Below are 22,680 nucleotides of genomic sequence, written 5' to 3' on the forward strand. Positions count from 1 at the left end.
GCTGTGCCTGTACTGGATTGGGGGGACTGTACCCGACGCCCCAACCTGGGACGGTCACAGAGTGCAGCCTCGGCAGGGGGTGGCCATGGTATCACCACCTCTCTCCTGCAGCTTCCCGCTGGGGTGTGGTTCATCCAACCCATTGCCTGAGCATGCAATAAACAAGCATCAGGAGGGCCCAGCTGCAGCTGCTGCACCTCAGGGGAGCCAGGTTCTGCCCTCTGTCTCCCCACTTCCCCCCACCGCCACCTCTGGTGACCCAGCCTGGGTGCAAGGATTGTCTGGCCTGGGCCTCTCCTGGAGGGGCAAGAGCATGGATCCCACAAGAAGTCCCTGTGCCCATGGCTCAGGCCAGCAGCTCCCAGGGCTCTAGTCAGCCAGGGCCTGCTCCTGCTGGCTCAGGGCCAAGCACTCGGAGCTGCCCCCCCCAGCAATGGAGCATTTGGCCTTTTCACGTTGCCGTGGAAATCTCGGGCCAAATCCCACCGGGTGCCTGGTGGGATGCAGTGTGAGTGTCAATTCCCAAGTGCTGGTTGCCAATATGGCCCCTCTTGCTGCAGAAATTGGGGGACCCCATCTCTGCCCCTACATTTCAGCTGAACACAGGCTGACCCTGCTCCCTTTGCCTGGCTTCGTAGCTTGCTCCGCACAGCGGCCTCCAGAGCACAGCCTGTCCCAGCTGGCTCCCATCACAGCCTAAGTGGCGCCCTGAGAGCCAGCAGCCTGGGAGGGCCTAGAGGAGCTGCTCGGCTTTGGGGGGAGTCTCCAGACCCCACAGTTGGTTCTAAGTAGAGTCACCGTGGTCATAGTCCACCCTCCTCCAGCTGGGAAAAGGGTCTTGGGCAGGCCAGGACTCCTGGGTTCTATTGCCTGGCTGCATGACCTATGGTATCACTCCCCATTGCTGGGCCTCAGTTTCCCTGGCTAGGGCCGGAGAGACGTGCTGTGGCACAGGGATCTACCTGTGATGCACAGGGGGAGGCCAGGGGCATGGATTCCCCCTGGGCCTGGGCTGTGATGGGGAGAGGGGAGGCCAAGGCATCATTACAGGACGGCCAGGGGCTGGCACCAGCCCAGCACTTGCCCCAAGGCTCAGAGTCCTGTAGGGTGGCTCAGAGTTGGACCTTTTGCTGTGTTCTGGCTGGACCCCTGGGCCCCAGGCCGTCAGCACCCGGCAGAGCAGCCTGGGCCAGGCTAGGGGGGCGTGTGGTGCTAGGAGGAGGCCGACCCCAGGCATGGGAAGGGGGTTAGGGGTGTGTGGTTATGGTCTGTGTCCCCCCATCAGGGACAGGGTCTCTTCTGGGGGGGGCGGAGGGGGGCACATCACCCCCGTGTGAGCCTCATCCGTATGAGCTAAGTTGGGGCCCACATGGATGTTTGATACTGGACCCCTTCCCGCTTGCCTGGCTCTACTGCTGCCCTACCCTACCGCCCCCCACGGCCTGGAGCTGAGCGCCCCGAACCGTCACGCCTCCCACCCCACAACCAAGCGTCCCACGGGGCCTCCAACGCCTGGACCCGCCCCCTGGAGCAGAGACTCGGCCAGCCCTGGCCACTCCACCGGGGCACGCCCAGGGTGGGCAGAGAAGAGCCGTGCGCCCCACTGCAAGGGCTGCAGCGCCAGGTTTCTGCCAGAGGCCCTGGCACAAATTGGCTGAGCGATGTTGGCGGGAGGGGGCGCAATGCTGGAGCACGTAACACACAGGGTGGGCGAGGTGGTCCCAGGGCAGCAGGAGCTTCTTAGACTCCGGGGTCGGGTCCCAGGAAGTGGTGGCAGCCCCTTTGTGTGAGCTGTTTAGGGGTGGCTGTGGCCAAGGCCAGGTTAGGGGACACTCCCACAGCGGGCGGGGGGGGGCGGGGGCTGGGCATGGCTAAAAGGGCCTAGTCGGCTCACCCATGCCCCGCCCACCCACCCACGAGAGGCCGCTGGTTTGTGTCACTGCAAGAGCACCGCGGGCACTGAGTGGCCCCCGCACAGGGCAGCGCTGGCCAGTGAGCCAATGCTTTGGCTCAGCCCCATGCGTGTGCACAACCAAACACACCCCCCTCCCCACCCTGCGCACCAGCCCAGCGCCACAGGGCTGGGGGGGCTGCCTCTCAGCCTGCAGGCCCCAGGGACTGGGCATGGGGATGGGCTCCCTGCCTCTAGCCAGACAGGAAAGTGGAGCCACGGGCATGGGCCCTGCAGGTGCAGCCAAACATCGCGAGCCTGGCTGCCTACCTATGGGGTGGGATTAAACCCCCGCCGCCCCCAAGCCTATGGGGTGGGGGCTTATGTGACCCTCAGACTACTGTAGGCAGGCGCCTGCCCCATATGCCCAGCACAAAGATGGGGGCACCAATGCAGGGCCTATCCTCAGGCTTCAGCTGGGCTGATGCTTTGTGGGGGGCGGGGGGCAGGACTCTGGCTGGCACTGCGGTGGAGTGCCCCGGCAGGGCCTATGTCTGTGCAGCACCTGGTGCAATGGGGCCTCCCTGCTGCTCCCCTAATTCTGTCAGTGCCAAGTGCTCTGGTGTGGCACATAGCCCCCCCCACCAGGGGGGCATCACTCTCCACACTGGCTCTCCAGCCCCTTACTTCCCGCCTGCCCCCAATCCACTTGGCGCCTTGCACCGGCCCGCCTACCGCATGACCCTGCCCAGTCAGGGCAACCAGGCCAGATCTGGCAGCGCTGGGACCTCAGGGGAGCTGTTTCCAACACCGTGTTAGGCAGAGCGGTGGTGCCCACGAGCAGCAGGATCCCCCCTGCCAACCCAGCAGCCGGGAGGGGGGCAGCGCGGGGAGGAGGCGACCCGGCAGCCCAGGCTCTGACAGTGCCTGGTACGTGGCCAGCTCTATCGGGCAGCGATGCAGCCGCAAGCAAAGCCGGCAGAGGATGATTTAACTGGGAATTGGTCCTGCTTCGAGCAGGGGGTTGGACTAGATGACCTTCTGGGGTCCCTTCCAACCCTTATATTCTATGATTCTATGAGGCTCAGCATCTCTGGCCAGTGAGGCTCCGCAGCTGTGAGCAAGGCTGGAGATGGTACGAAAGGCCAGCTTCCCCCAGCCATTAGGCCCCGTGAGTTCATGGCAGCAGGTGGCAGAGGGGGTCTGGAGGCCGCCTGCAGGGTGGCTTTGGGGCTCCCCCCTGGCACGGAGGGACTACCATGGCAGAGGGCAGGGCGGTGTCTGCGTGAGCTAATGACACCTGGCCAGACACGGCTGGCAGTGTTGGCGGGAGGAGACCTGAGGGGACACTGGGCCAGGGCAGATGCGAGAAGGGGCTCCAAGCCCAGAAGCTGGACCATGCCAGGCTGAAACAAGGGGAGCCAGTGGAGCTGGGGAGATGACATGGTCAGGCCAGGAGCAAGGCTGGGTTTTGTGGAGGTTGGCGAGGCCCCAGGAGGAGGATGCAGCAGTCAAGTGTGGGACGCGGACAGGGAGCTTTGGCTCGCTGGGCCGAAAGAGACAGGCAGCCTTGCAGAAAGCAGAACTGCAACCAGGGCACCAGCCAGCCGCTGGGGTGAGCAAGACCCTTCCCCTGCAGGCTGGCCATGCAGCATGAAGACAGGCTACCAGCCTCGCTAGCCAATGGGGGCTGAGCCATTCTGGCAGGGCCCCTGAAGAAGGGCCAAGGGGGAGGAAAGGAACTAGTAAGGGCAGGCCAGAACTCCATTTGCTCATGTTATCCTGGGGATGTGTGTGCACTGGGGGGGGAGAGGGGGGGCTTCCTAAGAATAAACGCTCCCCGCTGGGGATGGGAGGTCAGTAAGAACCACTGCTGGCGCCAAAAGGCCCAGCGGGAAATCACTGTTGCAACCTGCATTCTCTCCTTCAGCTGCTGCCAGGGGAGGAGGGTCGGCGGGAGAAACACAGGCTACGACTGGACGTCCACATACTTCCAAAACAATTGTTGTATCTTTATTGACGTTCTGAATGCAATGACCTGTTTTTTACTCTTAAGGAAAATAAACATCTTTTAGAAACAGCTTGTTACACACAATCTTCAGTGTGAAGCAATATACTAATAAGTACACTAGTCTGAACATTTACAGTCTTCATATATATTATATATATGTATATGTATACATATATATACACTATATAATGAGGCAATATATAATACACACGATTTACCATTTTACAGTCATATGTACAAGATGCCACTAAAAATAGCCAGGATTTCAGGCAATGGTGCCAGGGACACAGTTTTTTTCCCATGGCCCGTGGCAAGCTTCTGAAACAACAGACATTTCTTGGCCAGCAAACATTGAGGGCGAGGTGAGTGGTGGTGAGATGACGAGCCAAGCATGGCAGCATGAAACGCGCACAGTACAACCACCAGACAGGTTACAATGGGTGAATTGGCTTTGCTTGGGCATGGCCCTGGTTGGGGAGGGGTCCAGATTCTTGTCTGGCGCAATGCAGCAATTGCTTAGGCTGCAGGAGGGGGGTGGCGTTGCTCACATCCAACCACGTGTGATTCCAAGCCGAGTGTGATGTTAAACATCAATAATTTCTATATATATGTAAGTAGAACCTCAGCGTTACAAACGCAGCAGGAACGGAGGGTGTTCATAACTCTGAAATGTTCGTAACTTGGAACAAAACGTTCTGGTTGTTCCTTCCAGTGTTTACAACTGAACAGTGACTGAATAGAGCTTTGAAACTACTATGCAGAAGAAAAATGGCACTTTCCCTTTCGTTTTTGAGTAGTTTACGTTTAACACAGCACTGCACTGGAGTTGCTTTTTTGTTTTGTTTGGTCTCAGCTGCTGCCTGATTGCGTACTTCCGGTTCCAAACGGGGTGGCTGGTTGCCTGGTCAGTTCATTACTCTGGCGTTCGTAACTCTGAGGTTCTACAGCAATTCGTTTTCAGACGGGCTCATTCCTTCTGGCGTACGTCAGCATGGCCAAGATGCCATCCAACACACTCGGACAAATACCAACCCAAACTGCCTTTGACCCCTTTAAACTGTGCGTGCGGCTCTAGTTCGTGTCCCTACGTTTCTGACTATCATGGATTTGATTTTGGAAATCTCCCGGTAAGTCGTCTCATTGGTGTCAATTGGCCAACACACCCAAGGGCTGGGAAGGTCTAGTTCTGCGCTAGTGGGCTGTTTCTGTCCCGTTCAGCCCACTCCGTTTACTAACCCTCCAGCCTCTGTGATGGAGACAGCATTCCCGCAAGAACAAAGAATGGGCTGTGACATCATGGAGTGAATTAGCTAAGTGGCAAAGGGGCCAGGTCACGGTTACACAAGTGTCTCTACAACCAGCAATGCTGGGGAACCAAAGATACGGGGCACCTGTATGCCTATTTAATGGGGCGGGGGAGTGTGCGCGTACAGGGGAAGGGGCTGGTAAATTCTTACAGCTCTAAATGGTTGCTGGCTGCTCACCGAGGGCGATTCTAACGAGGGGCGCTCGAAGGTCGCCTGGTTGGGCGTGTGCGAGTTCAGGACTCACTCGTTTTAAAAAAGAAGGACGGGAGCAAAGCTAGAACTGCTTCCAGCCCCAGCCGCCTCCAGCTGGAGCCCACTTAGCCAGCCCCGGGGGTCACCCAGCCCAGCAACGAGAGAGGGCACTGCAGACCCCATCACCTCTCCCGCCACATGGGACTGTTTCTAAGAGCATGCCAGCGGCTGTTTGGGCCAGCTCAGGCTAGAGCTGCTCAGCGACTGAACTGTCTGCTCCGCTGACAGCTCATCACAGGGCCCTTCACCCGCCAGAGCTCCCGCCAGCGCCGGGCCACAAGGGGCGGCTGTTGTGAAAAATGCTGAGGGGGGGGGGGGTCTGAGTGGCCCGGAAGTCCAGTTTTCAGCACATCGGAGAGATGGGAGCTTGGCCCTGGTGTGACCCACGGGGCAAGGTGCTGGGTGGGTGTAGGTGGCCTCTCAGCCACGTACCAAGCCAGGCCAGCCCTGCGGAGAGGGTGAGATCTGACAAATCCCTGCCCAGCAGGGTGACGAGGACTCGCACCAAAATCCACATCTGCTCCTTAAAACCCAGCTGCCAGCACCTTGGTCACTCTGTGGTTCCTGGTTATGACAAGGACGCACTCTTATCTAGCCCAAGCAGCGGGGAAAGGGCCGCCCTAAAGCTCCCCAGCACACATGGCGGGGGAGGAGGGAGGGATTGGGACTCTTGCATGGCACACAGCAGCTGCAGGCAGCATTGGGTACAGAGGGAAGGATGGCGTGCTGGGTTGCTGAAGCCAGCAGCCAGGGCAGGGTCCAGACTGGTCTAATGGAGAAGTATTGCTTGTCACTCCCTGCCCGAGCTGCTGCGGGTGCGTACAGGGCTCCCCCTAGAGCGACACACCCCAGTACACAAGTCCCATCCAGAGGCAGCGGGGGCAGGAGGGAGGCGCTGAAGGCCCAGAGACAACACAGGAAGGTGGGGTTGAGATCATTCTAATGAGCCCCAACTCCCTTTTCCCGTCCAGAAACAGCCCAGCCTTCAGTGTGGCTGCAGCAGGGGAACCTCCAAGGGCCAAAACCGCGTTTCCGCCTCCCCATGCACACGCCAACTTCCGCCCCCCAGCGTCTCCCGCAGCAGCCTCTGCCAGTTGGCCCCCGCCTGCCCCCACGCCCCACCCCCGGGGCTCGCGGCAGGGGACCGGGGCTGCAAATGAAAAACCAAACCAAAAGAGCAAAGTGTTGTTTCAAACATCAGGCCATTTTTTTTCTCATGTCGAGCACATATATACAGACAGACACCATGAGGTTTGCTGAAGGCAACATCTCAGATCAGATCAGAGTGAGATATGGAGGACTGGAAAGCTCCCATAGTCCAGCTGTTCCAGAGTAAGACAACATCGTCAGTAACCCTTTTACACTGTACTCCCACCCCGCCCCAGCCCACCCCCACCCCACCCCTGTGCAGCTAATGTAGTTCTGAAACATAGTCTGTATTTGCCATGGGTTTTGTTATTTGCATCATCTGGGACCGGGTCAGAGAAGCCACCGTCCACGCGCCGCCTTCGTTCTCTGGTCAAGGGAGTCCCACCGCAGCAGGTATACCCAGAATCCACTTCAAGGGGAGGTGCTGAAAATGCTCCAGGCCGGGATTTACCTGGGGCCTTGTCCCAGGTGAAAGATGTTACTATCAGTGTCAGTTACAGGTCCTAAAGGGGAGAGGAGGAAAAACCTGGAACTGGATTTCTTTGCCCACTGGCTCCGGGGTAGAGTTCAGAGGGGGAAGGAGAAAAACGTGGAAATGCTTTTACGTGCCCACCTGGAATGGCTCTGGATAGAGTTCCAAGAAGACCCTGGAGCTAGATCTCCATGCCCATCCGGAATGGCTCTGGTAGCGTGTTGCGGGGAGCAGAAGGGTAGAAGTAGAACCTGGAACTGGCTTCCCACCTGGCCTGTATTCTGGGTGCTCCCCCGTCCCAGGGAAACACTATTGCACGGGGGAATGGACGCAGATGGGTACATTCTGCACTTTCGTCCTTGCCTTTCCCTGTGGGGTCTTGTCGTTGGCAGCCACCGGTGAGACAAGCACCAAGGAGCCTCTGCGGTGACCTGGACCTGGCGGCGGGGCGACTTCCCGGCAGATGGATTATAACGGCTGCCTCTGCAAAAGAAACCAAACAGGTCAATGGATCGGCAGCCGAAAGGTTAACTTGCTGCTCTGGGGGGCCCAGCCCCACCAAGGAGGAGGGGGAATGGTGTCGCCTTCCGGCTGACCTGGCTGAATTCCAGTCCTGGCTTTGCCAGCATGCAGGGAACAGTGTGGCATGAGGCAGCCGGAGGTGGCTGCTGACAGCTCGAGGACTCCCTGGGTTCACCCTGCCCCTGGCACTGCTCACCTGCACCGGGCACAGGGCAAAATAACAGCACTCTGCAGCCCGTCAGCTGGACAGACAGAACAGCCACCACCGGGGGGCAGCAAGACTCATCTCTTAGCAACCTGCCCTCCTCTGGCTTGTCCCTCTGGATTCAGTGCCACGCTAGCCATCTGCTGGCTTGCGGGTATCCTGCCCTTCCCAACCTCCCTTTCCCTTCAGAGTCTTCCAGAGGAAGGGACACGTGCATCTCCCCCTGCTGCTGTCCTGTCCTTCCCACGCTGGGACAGGTGTCCTCTTCGCCACTGGTCCTGAACCAGAGGAACTGCCTTGCACGGCCTATCACTCCAGCCTCAGCTATACACTCTGCAACTTCAGTTTAACAAATCCGCTAGCAGGAGCCCTTTCGTCTACGGGGTGCTATGCATTCCCCCCAGGGCCACAGCCCCTGGCTTCCCTCCCTGGGCATCAGCAAGGCACGTGGGTGCCCAGAGCAGCTACCAGACCCATCTGTACATTTCTTCCTACTCATCAGACCAGCTGGTGATGACTTGCCCGGTCTTGTCCTGACTGGATTACAAATGACAGCTGGGCCTGGCCCAACCTGCCGCCCCCCCCAATCCAAAACACTCAACCCTCAAGCTGTGGGCATGTTCCCAGTCTGGATCCTGGTTGCGCAGCCCTGACCTCCAGTCTAATTGCCTGTAATAAGGTGCACATGCTGTAGCTGGGGAAAGAGAGAGGCAGGAAGTGCTTTTACCGCTGATTACATTACCGGGCCCCTGGTCAGCATTTGGAAACGAGCTCTTGAGGGAAGACAAAGCCCTTTAGTCCCAGCCCGTCTCCTGTTGCTGTGTGGGGAGGTGGTGGCAGCAGCAGTGACAACCCCTCCAACGCTCCCGCTTCAACCTCACTTTGTTCCCTGCCTGCTTATGCCAGGCAGAACGCCAACAGGCGCAAACAGCTCAGGCCGCCGGCGGAGCAGGAATCTAGAGGCGGCTTGACGCGGTTTCTCTGGGAGCTGGAAGGGAAATCAGGGGGTGCGTTTCCCCAGGAGGGCAACAGAGGTCTGGGACGAGTTGCCAGAGGCTGAAGCCAACAGAGCAGGATAAATAGGCTTCAGAGGGAGCTGAGATTTGGGGGCAGGAGAGGATGGTGACACGGCCAGAGTGCAGAGGTGGCTTGGAGGCCAGGCGGGATAGGCAGGCCGTTGGGTTTGATTCCTGCTCCATAGGGCTGGCCACGAGCTCAGCCCCTGGGCTGGGAGGGCGGCCGCAGGGCTACCCTAGCCAGCCCCTGCTCCCCTCAGCCTGCTGGGATGGGAGCTGTGCAGGGGAACATACAGAATTGCAGGGGTTGTGGCCAGGGAAGCCAGGAGGAGAGGACAGATTCCTGGGTGGGGGGCTCTGGGCTCACCTTATGTTTGGGACATTTCAGAGAGAAGTTCTCTTCAGTTAATAAGCAACCTGCGAATGGAAAGGAGAGCCCTACTTTAGAGGGTGCAGGTGAGGCAGCCGTGTGTCCCCCACAGCCTCCCACAACCACCCACTTCCACCCGCCATTAGCCCGGGGGCTGAGTTCTCTGAGCTCTGAGCCTTCTCCCTACCCCTGCTGATTTCCCCTTTCTCACAGGCCTTGTCCTGCAGTGGAGAGGACAGAATGGGACTCACTCTAGTGTCCATAACTGCTCCTCCTCCAGCAGCCAGAGGGGCCGCTCCTGGCTGATGGGAAGCCCGGCTTACGTCAGCCAAGCCCGGCAGGGGCTGTGCCAGGCCCCCCACGGCTCACCAGGACTCCTCAGCCTGGACCTGCAGCACCCACAGAGCTGTGCCTCAGCTCCTCAGCTTGGACCTACTCTTGAAGCCCTGGAACCGGGCTCTGCTCTGCTCCCCCAGTCCCACCATTGCCCCTTGGCCCCAAGCTCGGGTCTCTCCTGCCAGCCGCACTTCGCTGCGCTAAATGAGCAATGAGGTTTCATGTGGCCAAGTTTCTGCCAAAGGGCTGAGCTGAGACTGGCCAAACTTATTCCCCTGGTGGCTTGAGCGGGATTTGACGCAGGCCGTCCAGAGGGTCAAGTCTGGGGAGATCTTGCTCTGTGGAGATGGTCCCGCCCCATCCCAGCCTGGCACATGTGCCTGGGTGACTTCTGGGGGAGATGGCGCTAGCTGCGAACAGGGCTGGCAGCTCTTCCAGGCCTCTCCTCTCTGCGGGAAAGCTACCAGTACCAGTGGATGGCTCCGAGGCTGACAGTACCGCAGTGCATGCTGTAAAAGAGGCTGGGGCTGCTCACAGCCTCCTCCAGCTCGACAGCTCCCCGGCGAGGCCGCCAGGAGGACGGGACACAGAGAGACAGGGGATGGGGAATAACACTTGTGGCTGCTTTGATTTGAAAGTGCTTTCCCAACACCAGGCCCCACCCTGGGTCTCCTGCAGAGATCTACAGGGCTGACTCTGGCCCCTTTACCTTAACTGATTACTGCCCACAACATCTCCGTGCAGCGGGGTCCTGACCCCCATGGATAAACTGAGACACCGCATGTGTCTGGGACTCAACCCAGTCCCCCAGGGAGCGGATGGCAGGGATGGGATCAGAAGTGCCCCCCTCAGCCCAGCATCCCACACTGCTCTTTTCCTTTCACTCTCACCCTTCATTCCTTCTTGCCTTTCTCACCCTGCCTTTCTGAGGGAGGCTCCAAGACTGGCCGTGGCAAAGTGCCCGCAGTGCCACGCTGAAATTACTTTTAAGACTGTGTCAGTGTTTTTTGACTGCCACATAAATACCGTCCCATCTCTCTGGCGCACGTGCATGGCAAACTGACACTTGGTGGTAACAAAATCGATTGCAGGGTCATGCAGACAATAACACCCTTGGTCCTGGCCTATTAAAAAGGCTTTTCCCTTCTCTGGAGCCTTCCCGATACAGATCACCAGTAACTCTGGCACCGAGAATGAATGGGAGGTACCATTACACCCTTTCACAAAGGGGGAAGCTAAAACCCAGTGAGATTGAGTAACTTGCCCAAGGACATACAACATATCTACAGTGGAGGCAGGAGGAGAATGCAGGAGACCTGACTCCCAGCCCCCTTGTTCTAACCACATAGTGCCACCCTGTGAATGATCAAGAACATGATATAATACAAACTCATGAGACCAGCTGTGGTTTCTGTGAAGGGGGGACTAGGCCTGGAATAGGAGGCGCGCTGGTCAGAATTGGTGGTGCATTGGCGACCTGCTGCGGGAACTCAGAGGCGGAGGGCCAGGTCTGAAGTGCATTGGGGAGCACACACAAAGCTGGGTGCAATGCGCTCGTGCCTCTCGCTTATGAACCCCCAAATCACATGGAGCGTTAACACTCAGAAAGGGCGCCTCAGAGCCAGCCAAAATGGAGGCTTATTCCCCATCTTGTATGACTCTCCTCATGCATGGGACTCGGGAATCGCGCCAGGAGCAACCAAACGCTGGGGAGCAGGAAGTTGAGGTCCTTCCAGCCCTCTTGACCCAAATCCCTCCTCTCCTAAACAAGCCTTACCTGTGTCGATGGCACATGCGTAATGATAGGTTTGGGCACATCCCTTGTGGCAGCACCCAATGGTTGCTCCTGCTTGTTGGCAACTAGAGCATCTCTTTAAATCCACCAGTGGGGCAGGGGGGAAAAGAGAGAGAGAATCCAGTGAGGTCCAGCAAAGTAAATCCCAGACACAGCAACTAGCTAGTCCCCTGACAGCCACGGAACGGCCAGGAAAAGCTGGCAGTTTCACATCCCCACCAGGTTCAGATTTACCCCATTCGTTCCTCAGCCCCACAAAGCCTGGTTGAGTCCTAATAGCTTTACCAAACTCATTCACTTCCCCATGACAGTGAGTTGTAATCCTTACTTCTACTGGGGATTTGGCAACAGAGCCTGCTTCCATTGCTCCCACTGTCCCTGGGATAGCACTGCTGCCTCTTTTCCACCCACTCCAGTTCAAGAATTCTGTCCCAGTTACCACAACCACTAACTGGTGAGCCTGTGGAATGGACACAGCCTTTAACCTGTCCTCTCCAAGGCCTACCACTGAGTTTTGTTAACCACCCCATTTCCGTTGACCGTACCCAGAATTGCAGACCAAAGAACACCGTAACCAGACCCAAATTTGAACGCTTAGAGGCTGTGGCAACCATTTATGTTCTAAAAGGGCATTAGCCCAGTGCGGTGTTGGGATGGGGTGGGGCTAATGCAACCCAACTGTGTGTCCGGGGAGACAAATCCTCTTATTGCGGTGGGACAAAACACTCTTCCGATGACTGCCCAATGAACTTGCTTGATGTACAATAGTAGTCAAAATACTTTGAGATCCTCTGGTGGAACGCACCAGGAGGGCAAAGTGGTTCCCAAATATTCATTAATCCTCACAACCCCCTTGTGGGCTAGGTAAGTGTCATCCTCTCCATTTTACAGAGGCACCCACAGGTGGAGTGACCTGTCCAAGGCTGCCCAGTGAGTCAGGGACAGAGCTGGGTCTAGAATCCCAGCTCTTCATGTGCTCCAGTCTCCAGCTCGCCCTGTGCTGCATGCGAAACGTATATGGATTTTGGGTGTCGTCCTCTTTCTGAACCATTCTGGGAACATGAGCTGTCCCTTACAAGGCCTGGTACAACTCGGAGTCTGTGTATGCTACACAGCATCAAACGGCAGTGCTGGAGAACACCCAGCCAGGGACCTGCAGGTGGAAGGGTCAGGAGAGAGAGGGCACCTTGCACTGAGCAACCTGCAGAGGCCCAGAGGGAAGGGTGCAAGTGGAGCTGAGCCCAGAAGGGGAAATTTAAAACCCTGGAACTGTGGGGAATTGACTGTTTGGATCCACCCTCCTCATGCTAACTGATACCAGTTCCTAGCCATGACATGGAGTTCACTGCATTAGCATATCCTCGGGCCATATCCGCTCACTCACGCCAGCCTGCTCTACAGCAGAGCTTGAGAGCAGAATTGGCCCTTTGCCTCTCCCCCGTCCTGGGACTCAGCAATTCCAAGGTACATCGCTTACAACAGTACAAGTGCGAGGTGCAGGTGAATGAGGGTCCAAGATGAGGAACGGCTGAGCAATTTCTACAGACCCACCCCTTTAGGGACTTTGCAGCTGGGGATAGAGGGCGAATGGATGTTTAAAATGTTCCAACCCTGATTAGTTCATAAAGCTATTTAAATAACAGTAATGACATGCTGTAAAAACACAGCAGAACGCCATATAACATGCCATTATCTGCACCCAGTGATACCTCTCTACTCTCTGAGGGCCAGATCCTCGGCTGTCATCAATCAGGTTAGCTTCGCTGAAGTCAATGGAGCTATGCCGAGTGACACCAGCTGAGGATCTGGCCCTGATTGGCTCTCCTTTGCCCGGCAGGTTCTGATGATGAATTATTACCAGTTCAGTGTCCCCACTGCTGAGCATGGTGCTTCAGAGACACAGAAGAGGGCACAGAAGAGATCCCTGCCCGGAGAAGCTAATCATCACTGTGCTTTTGAGCTTGTCTATTCTGCTTGTGAAACGGTGTGTGTACGAATGAGGAGACGCACTTAGGTACAGGTGTAAATGCGCCAGACAGCGTAAGTGGCCCAGGCTAAGGGACACTGTAAGAACAGTCCACTGTGGCATATCCACTGACAGCCTCAAACTACTTGGTGTTTTGGTAAAACCATGGATTTACAGACTTTCAGCTGAACAAGGGCCAGTATGATCCTCTAATCTGACCTCCTGCATAGCCCAGACCAGACAACGTCACCCACTATCCCCTGCATCCAATTTTGGCGGAGCTAGAAGGGTGGTTTTTTTAAAAGAAAAACAACAAGTATTGATTGACGGGCTTGGAGCAGCCATCACATTGGCAATGGAGAAGCCATCACATTCCCTAGGTAAACTGTCCCAGTGGTTAATTACCCCTGCGTCTTATTTGCATTAGATCCTTTTGGCACAGAAAAGGAAAGGCATAGAAGTGAAGGAAGAAGGGTCCCTTTGCCCCCTACTCTGCCCGTCACTGTGGAATCTGGCCAGGCAGCTTCTGTTTCTTCATCCCATTTCCCCTTCCCCTTCCATCCCTGTTCCTAGCTAGCATTGCACCTCTGAGACGCAAGCCAAGCTGGTTGCAGTAAAGGTGGAACAGTTTGCTTCCAGCAGATCTCAGAGTCCCCACGGGTGATGGATCTCCACAATTTTATGGGAACATGGAGGGTCACCTTCCCGCACAAAGAAAGTTTAATTTAAGGCCAAAATAGGCATCTTGGGTGGGATTTTCAAAGGAGCATGTGTCTCACCGAAAGTCAATGGGACTTGTGCAAATACATCACTTGGGTGCTTTGGAGAATCTCGCCCCCCGTTTTCAGCTTCTGCCCAGGCCTGAGGCATGGTTACAGGATACCTGTCGCCACACAAACCCCATTTACGCCAGTGCATTATTTTTAATTTCCTGGGAGCAACATTTCTTAAGACAATTGGCAGGTTTTCATTGTTGCTCCTCGGGCTTTTTATTAACGCACTGTTAACGCCTTGTTGTCTAACTGTACCGGGGTGCTGCTGCTTACTGTGGGTGCAACACCACAGGAACCGCAGGGGGGGCAAGGGATGGGTGGCATGGGACACTGTTCTGCCGCCCATCGAGACCTTGCTATGCCCCTGGGGCACAGCGGGTATGTAACCAGAGCAGTGGAGGCTGGTGAGGTGAAGGTGAACATGCTAAGGTGCCATTTGGAGCCAGTCGACAGCAGCACGTAAGGATCACGTCTCTGACTCAAAACGAGGTAGGTACTGGCTCTTCCTAATAAGACTCAGCTGGTGAATGTTTAAATCCCCTTTTCCCTCCATCTTCCTCTTCTATTTATTAACACTGTGGGAAGTCTAGGGACGCCAAGGAAAGCCCAATACAGGGCCAAACCCTGCAGTCGTTACCCAGGCTGACTTCCCACTGGAGTTGGCAAGATGTGGCCCCAAATGAATACTAAAGAGATACGGCTGCTCATTAATTGGCGTTCCGGTTTCCAATGGCTTCCCACCAGAGGGCACGTGGCATTTCGCTGGTGAAAAGGGCCCTGCGTTTCGCTGGTGAAAAGGGCCCTATGGGGGTTTTTAATTGCCCTATTTGAAAGTCGGCTGTGTTCTGTTGGGATGGCTAGAGAACGGGCTCTATTCGGGACGAGCATCAAATGCCCAGAAGAACAGCAATACGTCATGGGGCTCAGTGCAGGGGTAACTGGGTGAAAACGCTCTGGCCTGCGAGATACAGATGATCTAATGGTCCCGTCTGGCCTTAACATTCTATGAGCCCCGACAGGGTCCCGCTAGCCTTCAGTCCAATACCAGAAAGGGCATTATCTGTTTGCTCCTGCATTCAAATGGGGGGGACACCCAGAGCAGGGGCATTTAGAAGGACGCCCTGCCTAGGCGGGGCACTAGCTATCCTGAGGGCCTAATCGTGTCAGGTGCAGTGCACCCTTTGCTCCAGCTGAGGGGGCTCGACACCTTGCAGGATACAACTGCGAGGCGCCCGGGGTTGGAAATCTGAGCCTGCCTCTCAGGCAGCCCCATGTGCACTGGAATTCCTTTCCTAGGATGGCCTCCGAAAGGGCTACACCTCGACTCCCCCGCCAGTGACTGCAAAGAATGTGGTTAGACTTGTTTGGAGGATACGATCCTTATGTCTTATGGCAAGGCTCCCCCCCACCCAGCCCCAAACACAATCACAGCTGTGGGGTTGACATGCCCTCTCTGATCTGGGCAATCCTGGACTTTTGCTAAAGGGAGGCGGATGTGTAGGGCTGGTGAGCGGGTGCGCACGTTCCAAATGGCCCTTTAGCCTAAGGAGAGGCTCTTACCACTTCAGCAGCCACCTTTATCGCCTCCTGTAGCCCATACAGCTTCCCTGCAACCAGGTAAACCCCAGCGGTCCATATAGCACAGGCTTCGTGAACCCAGTGCTCCTGCGTGTCTCCCACCGGCTCCTGAGACGGGGACTCGGCTTTGTTGCACTCGTGCCGTCTGGGCTTCTCTGCCGCCTCCTCTCCCTCTGTCCTCTCATCACAGCAGTAACAGCTTTGTAGTTTCCTAAACATCCCCCTGGAACTCGACCGGAGAGCGCTCTGTTTCGCTGAGTCAGCAGCACTGTCCAGCCTTGGCGGCTTCCCACTGATTGTACTCGTTGTACAATTATTATCTGTCGTTTTGAGCGTTCTCTCTGCCGGCGAAGGCACAGGAGCCTCTTCGCTCGGCCCCTCCACTTTAATCTTGTCTTTCAGCCTCGATTTCTTTTTCGGCAGGCAGTGCTCCGGGTAATACGGCCCGCAGAGATCCCCCAGGTCTTTGTAATTGGCCGGGTTCCGGCAGAGGCAGCAGACCAGACAGGCTGCGTTGAGGGCCTTGGACACCACTGGGCCCAGGTGCATTGCGGAAGATAAAGGCAGCGCCGCTTTGGGCTGCAGGGAGGCCCCGCCGGGAAGCAGGGCCTGGGCCGAGGACGAAGGCTGCTGCTCCTTGTGGAGTCTGGCCTCCTCCCCGGCTGAGTTGATGACGGTGCAGGTGGTGGTGAACTCGTTGCGCTTCTCCACCCGCACGTAGGGGGAGAAAGGCGGCGCTCGGCTGTCCGTCCGCAGCCGCTTGCACGAGATGTACTTGAGCCTGATTTCGGGCTCCGCGGGGTTAAGCAGTGGGGCCTGCTGCTGCCGCTTCGCCCTGCTTTTACACCTGGCGGCCACGTTCTTGGCCTTGCTGCGGGTGTGCCGTTTCCTTTGTCTCTTGGAGTAGCCATTGTAGCTGGAGTGGTTCGCTCGCTGCTTCTGCACCCGGGTTTGGGTCTGGGAGCTTCTCCCCTCGGGGGGTTCATTCTTGGCCAAGTCTTTGTCCTCGGTCTTCGGCTTCTTCCCGTCCCGTTGTCCGTCTTCCCCGTTCCCCAGCGCGTCCCCCGCGCCTGCCCGCTCTCTGGCCGTCAGAAGCAGAGCAGGGGCGAGATGCGCCCGCCTGTCCAAGGGGTTTTTGGCCACGCTGAAGGCTGCTGCTTTCCCTTTTCGGTTCCTCTTCTTGGGCAGCAGGCTGATGCTCTTCGCAGCCATGCTGCTGCCGTTGTGCTGCGCTGTCTCGGGAGATGAATAGGCCTCACCCTTGAAACAGTCAGAGGACAGTTTCTTACTGTTCATTAGTTTTCCTTTTAAGGGTCTGTTGTTCGAATTTCTGCATAATTGCTCTGCTACTGAAGCGGCAGGAGCCTTTTGTGCCATGCCCTGGTTTAATGGCCCCGCTTCTCCCACCGCTGGGGTTACACTTGCATTCTTTAAGGCCCGCTCCTTCTCCACGCCGGCAGGGCTCAGAGGATTACTGTGTGCAGTAGCGGCGGCCGTTTTGCATGCAAACTTCTTTAAATTCGGTGAGGTGATCTTCTGCACAATGGCCTCCAGCTTCAGGCCCCTGCCTTTCCTCGGGGGCAGCACTTTTGTCTTCATGGCCCCCTGAAATGCCGCCCGAGAGGTGATTTTAATACAGACGTTGGGGGGTTCTTTAGCTGGAGGGGGCGTCAAGGCTGCTTCGCAGGAGCTCTTTGTGGGCAGTTTAGCTCTCGCCTTTTTGGTTGACGGCATCCTTTTAAAGAGATTGGGGGAGGCTTCGGGCTTCTCCTCTTTTGCGCTGCTGCTGCTGCTCCTTAAAACTAAATTTCTCTTTTTGGTAGGGATAGGGGACACGAAGGTGGATTTTCTCTTCAGCGAATGCAGCGGCCGCTCAGACAGTTTGCTGCCCGTTCCAGGCCCGGATTTGGAGAGTTTCATTCTTTTGCCCACCTTCCCTTCTTTGTGTGGCCCCCCTGGGGGTGTGATCTTGAAGGTGGGGGGTAGATGGTTGTTTGAAAGGAGCTTCTTGGGTGTTTTACAGTTTTTGAGCCTGACATCTGCAGTCCTCTTCTCCCTTCTCCTTTTTGTGTAGACCTCCTGTGTCTTGGTCCTAGACCGCAGGATCATGGATCTCTGGTCCTTCACCTCTGCGTCTTGGGGCTCTAGGCCTTTAGCCTTTTGGCCAATAAAGTCCTCGTTCTGCACCAAGTTTGGGACCAGGAGAGAAGTGGGTTCACTGGGATTTTGAACAACTTTTGGGGCCGGTCTTCCGGTGCGTTTCCTGGCTTTGAAAGCAACTCTCTGCTTCATGCCACAAACTGGATTCTTCCCTAACTTTTCTTGATGGGGCAACACCTTCAGTCCTTCCAGTGGGGCTGGCGTCCTGGGCTCACTCAAGGCAGTGAAAGAGCGGGTACACATCCGAGCTGGCAAGCCTTCAGTTGGAAACCTAGGAGTCTGGCCATGAGCATTTTTGCTTGTTGTTTCCATCTGGCCATCTGGCCCTACACGTGTGTTGGCCACCATGCCAGCTGCCTGGATGTCTTTGAACGGGCTTGGTACTGGTTTGCTGGATTCCTCTCCTTCTGACAACCTGGAATGGACCCTCTTGCTGCGAAGAGTCTTGCCCCTCGAGATCGAGTCTGATTTTGCCAGCAAATTTTCTGGTAGTATTTGCTTCTTTACCTTAACGGACAAGGTCGTTTCGGTCTCTGTCTTCTCCTGGAGGACGCTTTCACCTACTGTTGTGTCCTCCTCAGGTTTTATGTGAGGCAGAGAAGATTCAAACCAACTTTTCACCTTGGTTTCAGTGCCAACTGCCGGGCCCAAGAGGATAACAGACTGTCCAGACAAACGAGAGGAGGGAGCTGAATCTTCTTTCTCCACTGTGCTTACAGTTTCTTCTGCTGATACCGGCACATCCTTGGAGGAGAGCACCGCAGCATTCTCAGGAGGTTTAGGTGGGGATGTATCGTAGATCACAGACTTCTGCTCTGAACTAGCCAGCTCACACAGAGATGAATATTCTTCTGGTTCCAAATCAGACTCCTTCAGATCTGGAGATGATATCATCGGGATTTCGCTGAAGTCCCCACCTGAACAGCAGTGCCTGGTATCCTCCAGCCACCTCTCACTATCTGCTTTGGTGGCCTCATCATACGTCAAAGTGTCTTCCTCCCCCATCTGCTGCTGGCTGAAGTCCTCGGCTTGTTCATTCTTGGCTGATTGTTCACCGTCACATATATCCATGCAGCAGACATTTTTTTTCTCTTTGCAAGACCCAGCCAATTTGCTGTGGAACAAACCCTTGGAAAGATCTGATGATTGTAGACATGGCCCAAGCTCCTTCCACCTCAGGCATGATTCACTGATGCTTTCATCTGGCCAGTCAAAATGCTCCATGGTGTTTTCGGAACCCACTGAGTTGGCCGTGGTGTTTGAATAGCAGCTGTAACTGGCGGCCTCAGAACTGGAAGTAGCAGCTGGGATACTGGGTTTGGAATTATACGCCAGGGAACTGGTGACTTTAAGAGCATTCTTTGTTTCAGTTGTTGTAAACTCCACTTGGGCATTCTCATAAACCTCTTCGCTGAAATCCTTACTGTTGTTTCCCCCAGAGGCTTTGTTTAATTTCAGGGGTTCGGTGTGTGTACCCGAGTCACCGTGGTTGGACCATGTGCTCTTAACCATTGAGTCCAGACCCGTTCTGTGATTTTCTACATGGAAGGGGGATTTTGCAGGGTCTTTGTTTAAAGTGGGGGAGTTGGCCCAGGCTTTGTCTGCCTTCTCGTTGATAGCGTCCTGTAGCACAATGATTTCGGAAGCCAGCTCCTCCTGAGACAGCGCACTCAGAAGCAGCCTTGGGCACTCCCTTTCATTGGTCATGTACTTGGTGAATGTTTCCAAGGGCAGGTTAGCATGAATACTCTGGAAAGAATCATCGGACTTCGTGGACATGTCGTCTGGAGAAGTCACTGAGCAGGTAGAGACCGACTCGGGCTTGGCCTTGGAGTTGCTGTTGACCCTTGCTGGACTGCGGCTTTGACTGCAATAAAGGAAATTTCTCTCTAGTTGATCTTCAGACCCGCTCAGATAATCGGCATCCTGAGCTTCAGCATGTACTGACTGAGGGGTGCTAAGGGGGTCCGATAGGGGGGTGCCTACCTGCTCGGCAGAGTACGTGCTGCTCTCTGGACTACAGTGTTGGCCTTTGAGCTGTTCTGGGGTCCTAGGAGGGTTTTTGATGCCTTTTTTCTGGGGCACTGCTGATTTTGAAAGGAGAAGCTGCTGGACAGTGTTGGAAATATTCTCGACTTGCGAGGTGAGCGCAGTTAGACTTTGCAAACTGAGATCGGACAGGAGGTTTTCAGGGATCTTCTCCTTCTGCAAGTTTTTGCAGTTCCCGGACTGAGCATCTGGACTCGTCCCATCTGTTGGAGAAGGATTCAATAAAGGCATGAAATGGCTGTGGTCAGTGATGCCGGCAGCGAAAGACGCTGTGCTGAGAGATTGCTGGCTGTATTGGAAATTCTCCAGGTTTGGCATCAGAGGAGATGGAGTGGAGCTATAGGATGGAGACCTACCAACAGAACGAGCTGGAGAATGACTTGAGCTAGGACTAAATGTCTGGTAATATTGCTCTGGCGTCCTCACAGGAGCATCAGTCTGGCAATAGGTCTGGCCTGGCTGGTTATAATGTTGGTACTTTGCTAGGTTTTGATAGTGAAGTGTTTCCTGGGCATGATGCCTTCCTTGCAAGGGCGGCTGCTGCTGCTGCTGCTGCTGCTGGTCGTAGCTAATTCGGTTTGCCTGATAGCCGTGCAGGTTCTGTACTCGCTGCCCAGATGCCAGGTTCGCAGCACCTCCAAGAGGCCGCTCGTGCTGTTGGCTGGAGGGCGCGATGCAGCTTTTATACGAATGAGCTGCCTGGCTCCCTCCTGGGACGGAGGAGTACGTCGAAGAGGCTGGGAACTGGGACTGGGAGTGCTGGGTGAAGTGGCCGGTCTGGGAAAAGGACATGGGTGAGGAGACGTCATTCTGGATCTTCTGCCTTTGCAGCTTGGGATATGTCAAGGCAGGCGGCTGCGGCTGCTGCGGCAGGTGCAAGGAATGAGTTCGGAACGGAAGCTGAGCCGTTTGCTCGTGGTACTGCCTGCTGCCGGCGGGAGCCGGGCTCTTTTTCATCAAGTTTTCCTCATACTTCGCCACTCCTCCGGCTAAGGATTGCTGCTGAGCTCCCCAGGTCTGCAGGCTCTCCTCCCCAGAATAGCGGGCCGGGTATGGGCTGTTCTCTTGGACTGCGTAATTCGAAAAGGCCGGCCGGCCTTGCAGCTGCTGGCCAGGCAATTGCTTATTTCCCCTGTGATATTTCTCCGCGGCGCTGTTCTCGTACCCTGGGTAAGGCAGCTGCTGCTGACTGTAGTACTCCTTCGCCACCAGCCTCTGACGCTCGCAGTTCGGCCCTGCCTGACTTTGATGCCTGTAATTCTCCAGGCGTGATGTGTCTTGTGAAGTCTGCTGGTAGTTCTGCTGGTTGCCATGGAAACCACACCTTTCTCGAAAGGACTGCATGGCTGGGGCTTGTTATCTGTGAAGAGAGAGAGAGCGAGAGAGAGGAGAGGATTCAAATGAAGCATTTTCTTTTACCTTGGGTTTGGGAAGGAGGGGTGGGGGCGTTATTTTGTTGTTTGTTTAAAAGCCGGTGCGAGACTTCGGAGATTTGTGCCTGTATTGCGGCTGTTGTTTTGCAATGCAGGCCTCCCGACTGTGCGCTACAGTCAAACCTCCCCTCCCTCCCCCCCGCCTTTAAAGGAAAACAAAACAACAACAAAACAAAAATCCCAATGACGATTCCTTTCCCCCCTTCTCTCTCCCTTACCAGCTGCAGTCTATTGACACCCTCTGGTTCAGGAACACTGAGCCCATCCTGCCAGCCCCAGCATCCCTGTGGGCTCAGATCTGCCAAGGACGGCAACCAATGCAGGCAGCGTCTGGATGGGGCTTGAATGGTGTGAGGTTGCTCAGTGTTTCACGCACCTGTTTTCCCATCCCTCTCTGCCCCTCGAGTGCTGGCAATCACTTAGCAAAATGATCCTCCCTCCTTTCCCCCCACACCCTCCCTTGGGATTTCAGGATCCTGTAATCCGGTTACAATGCCTCGTTTTTTTAAAAAATTATTAATCATTATTGTTGTGTTATTATTTGACCTATCAGCACTGAGGACAGAAACACAGGCTCTGCTATGGAAAGTCATTTCAACTTCCTGGTTCTGCTTCTCTGCCCCCCCCAATCAATAACCTCCTCAATTGGTGTGATACCATCTGGAATCTGTCTGCCCCTTGAAGCAGACGTCTATCAGAAGAGCAGTGAGGCACAGCCATCATAAAACGTCCCTGGTTCCTATCCCCAATTCTGTTAGGAAAGGGGCAGTACCTGCCTCATGTCTTCCATCTTCTAGGTAGATAAACAGATAACGTGTGGTGAACAAGACAATGCATGCTAACGAAAGGGTAAAGGTATGTCCACGTAGACATTAAGGGCTCGATCCTGTGAGGTGCACAGAGGGGGTGTAGCAAGGAGCAGGCCCCATCAGCTTCTTTCTAGCTTGCTTTCACTGGAGGGGCCCGGGGTGAGGATTTACTGCTGGCTCATCTGCACCTTGAGCAGCACCAGAGAAAACCGAATAGCGCGAGTGGTGCGTGAAATCCCCTTGGTAAGGGATACCGCTGCCTCTCCCACCCCAAACCACCCTCACAGCTTCCTCTATTCCTCTATCCCCCTGTCGCTGGGGCCAGGCGCAGGTATATTCCCACACTGGAAATCACACGATCTATCCACATTAGAGAAGGGTTCTGGTCATGCAGGTTTCCTTCTGACTCCTTCCAGGGGGAGCTAATAAAGGCAGTGGGATGTGACCAGAGAGGTCCCTCTAAGGGGATGCGGTCACAGCACAGTTAACCCAGGCTCTTACCTGGGGTTTTAGCCCCAACCCCCTACCATCCACACACCATCTGACCTGGGTTTCAAGGTGCTTTAAAACCGGGCTGCCTGACGTG

General features: G+C 55.7%; 1 protein-coding gene across 6 annotated transcripts in view; it reads right to left on the reverse strand.

The window, feature by feature from the left end:
• Positions 1–6,858: 6,858 nt before the first annotated feature.
• RAI1 (retinoic acid induced 1) overlaps positions 6,859–22,680 on the reverse strand; it is a 134,039-nt gene continuing 118,217 nt past the window's right edge. For 4 of the 6 annotated variants that reach the window (XM_048867675.2, XM_048867676.2, XM_048867678.2 and 1 more), the window contains 4 exons: positions 15,626–21,212; positions 11,309–11,402; positions 9,193–9,242; positions 6,859–7,565 (listed from right to left, as the gene is read on the reverse strand). In XM_048867675.2, the coding sequence (XP_048723632.2) occupies positions 7,551–7,565; positions 9,193–9,242; positions 11,309–11,402; positions 15,626–21,196 (5,730 nt within the window). In that variant the 5' untranslated portion in view covers positions 21,197–21,212 and the 3' untranslated portion in view covers positions 6,859–7,550. Of the gene's footprint in view, positions 7,566–9,192; positions 9,243–11,308; positions 11,403–15,625; positions 21,213–21,503; positions 21,644–22,680 lie in introns of those variants that run through there. The other 2 variants (XR_007358913.2, XM_048867677.2) reach the window with 2 other exon arrangements.

Source organism: Caretta caretta, chromosome 10 (genome assembly GCF_965140235.1).
Source record: "Caretta caretta isolate rCarCar2 chromosome 10, rCarCar1.hap1, whole genome shotgun sequence".
NCBI lineage: Eukaryota > Metazoa > Chordata > Testudines > Cheloniidae > Caretta > Caretta caretta.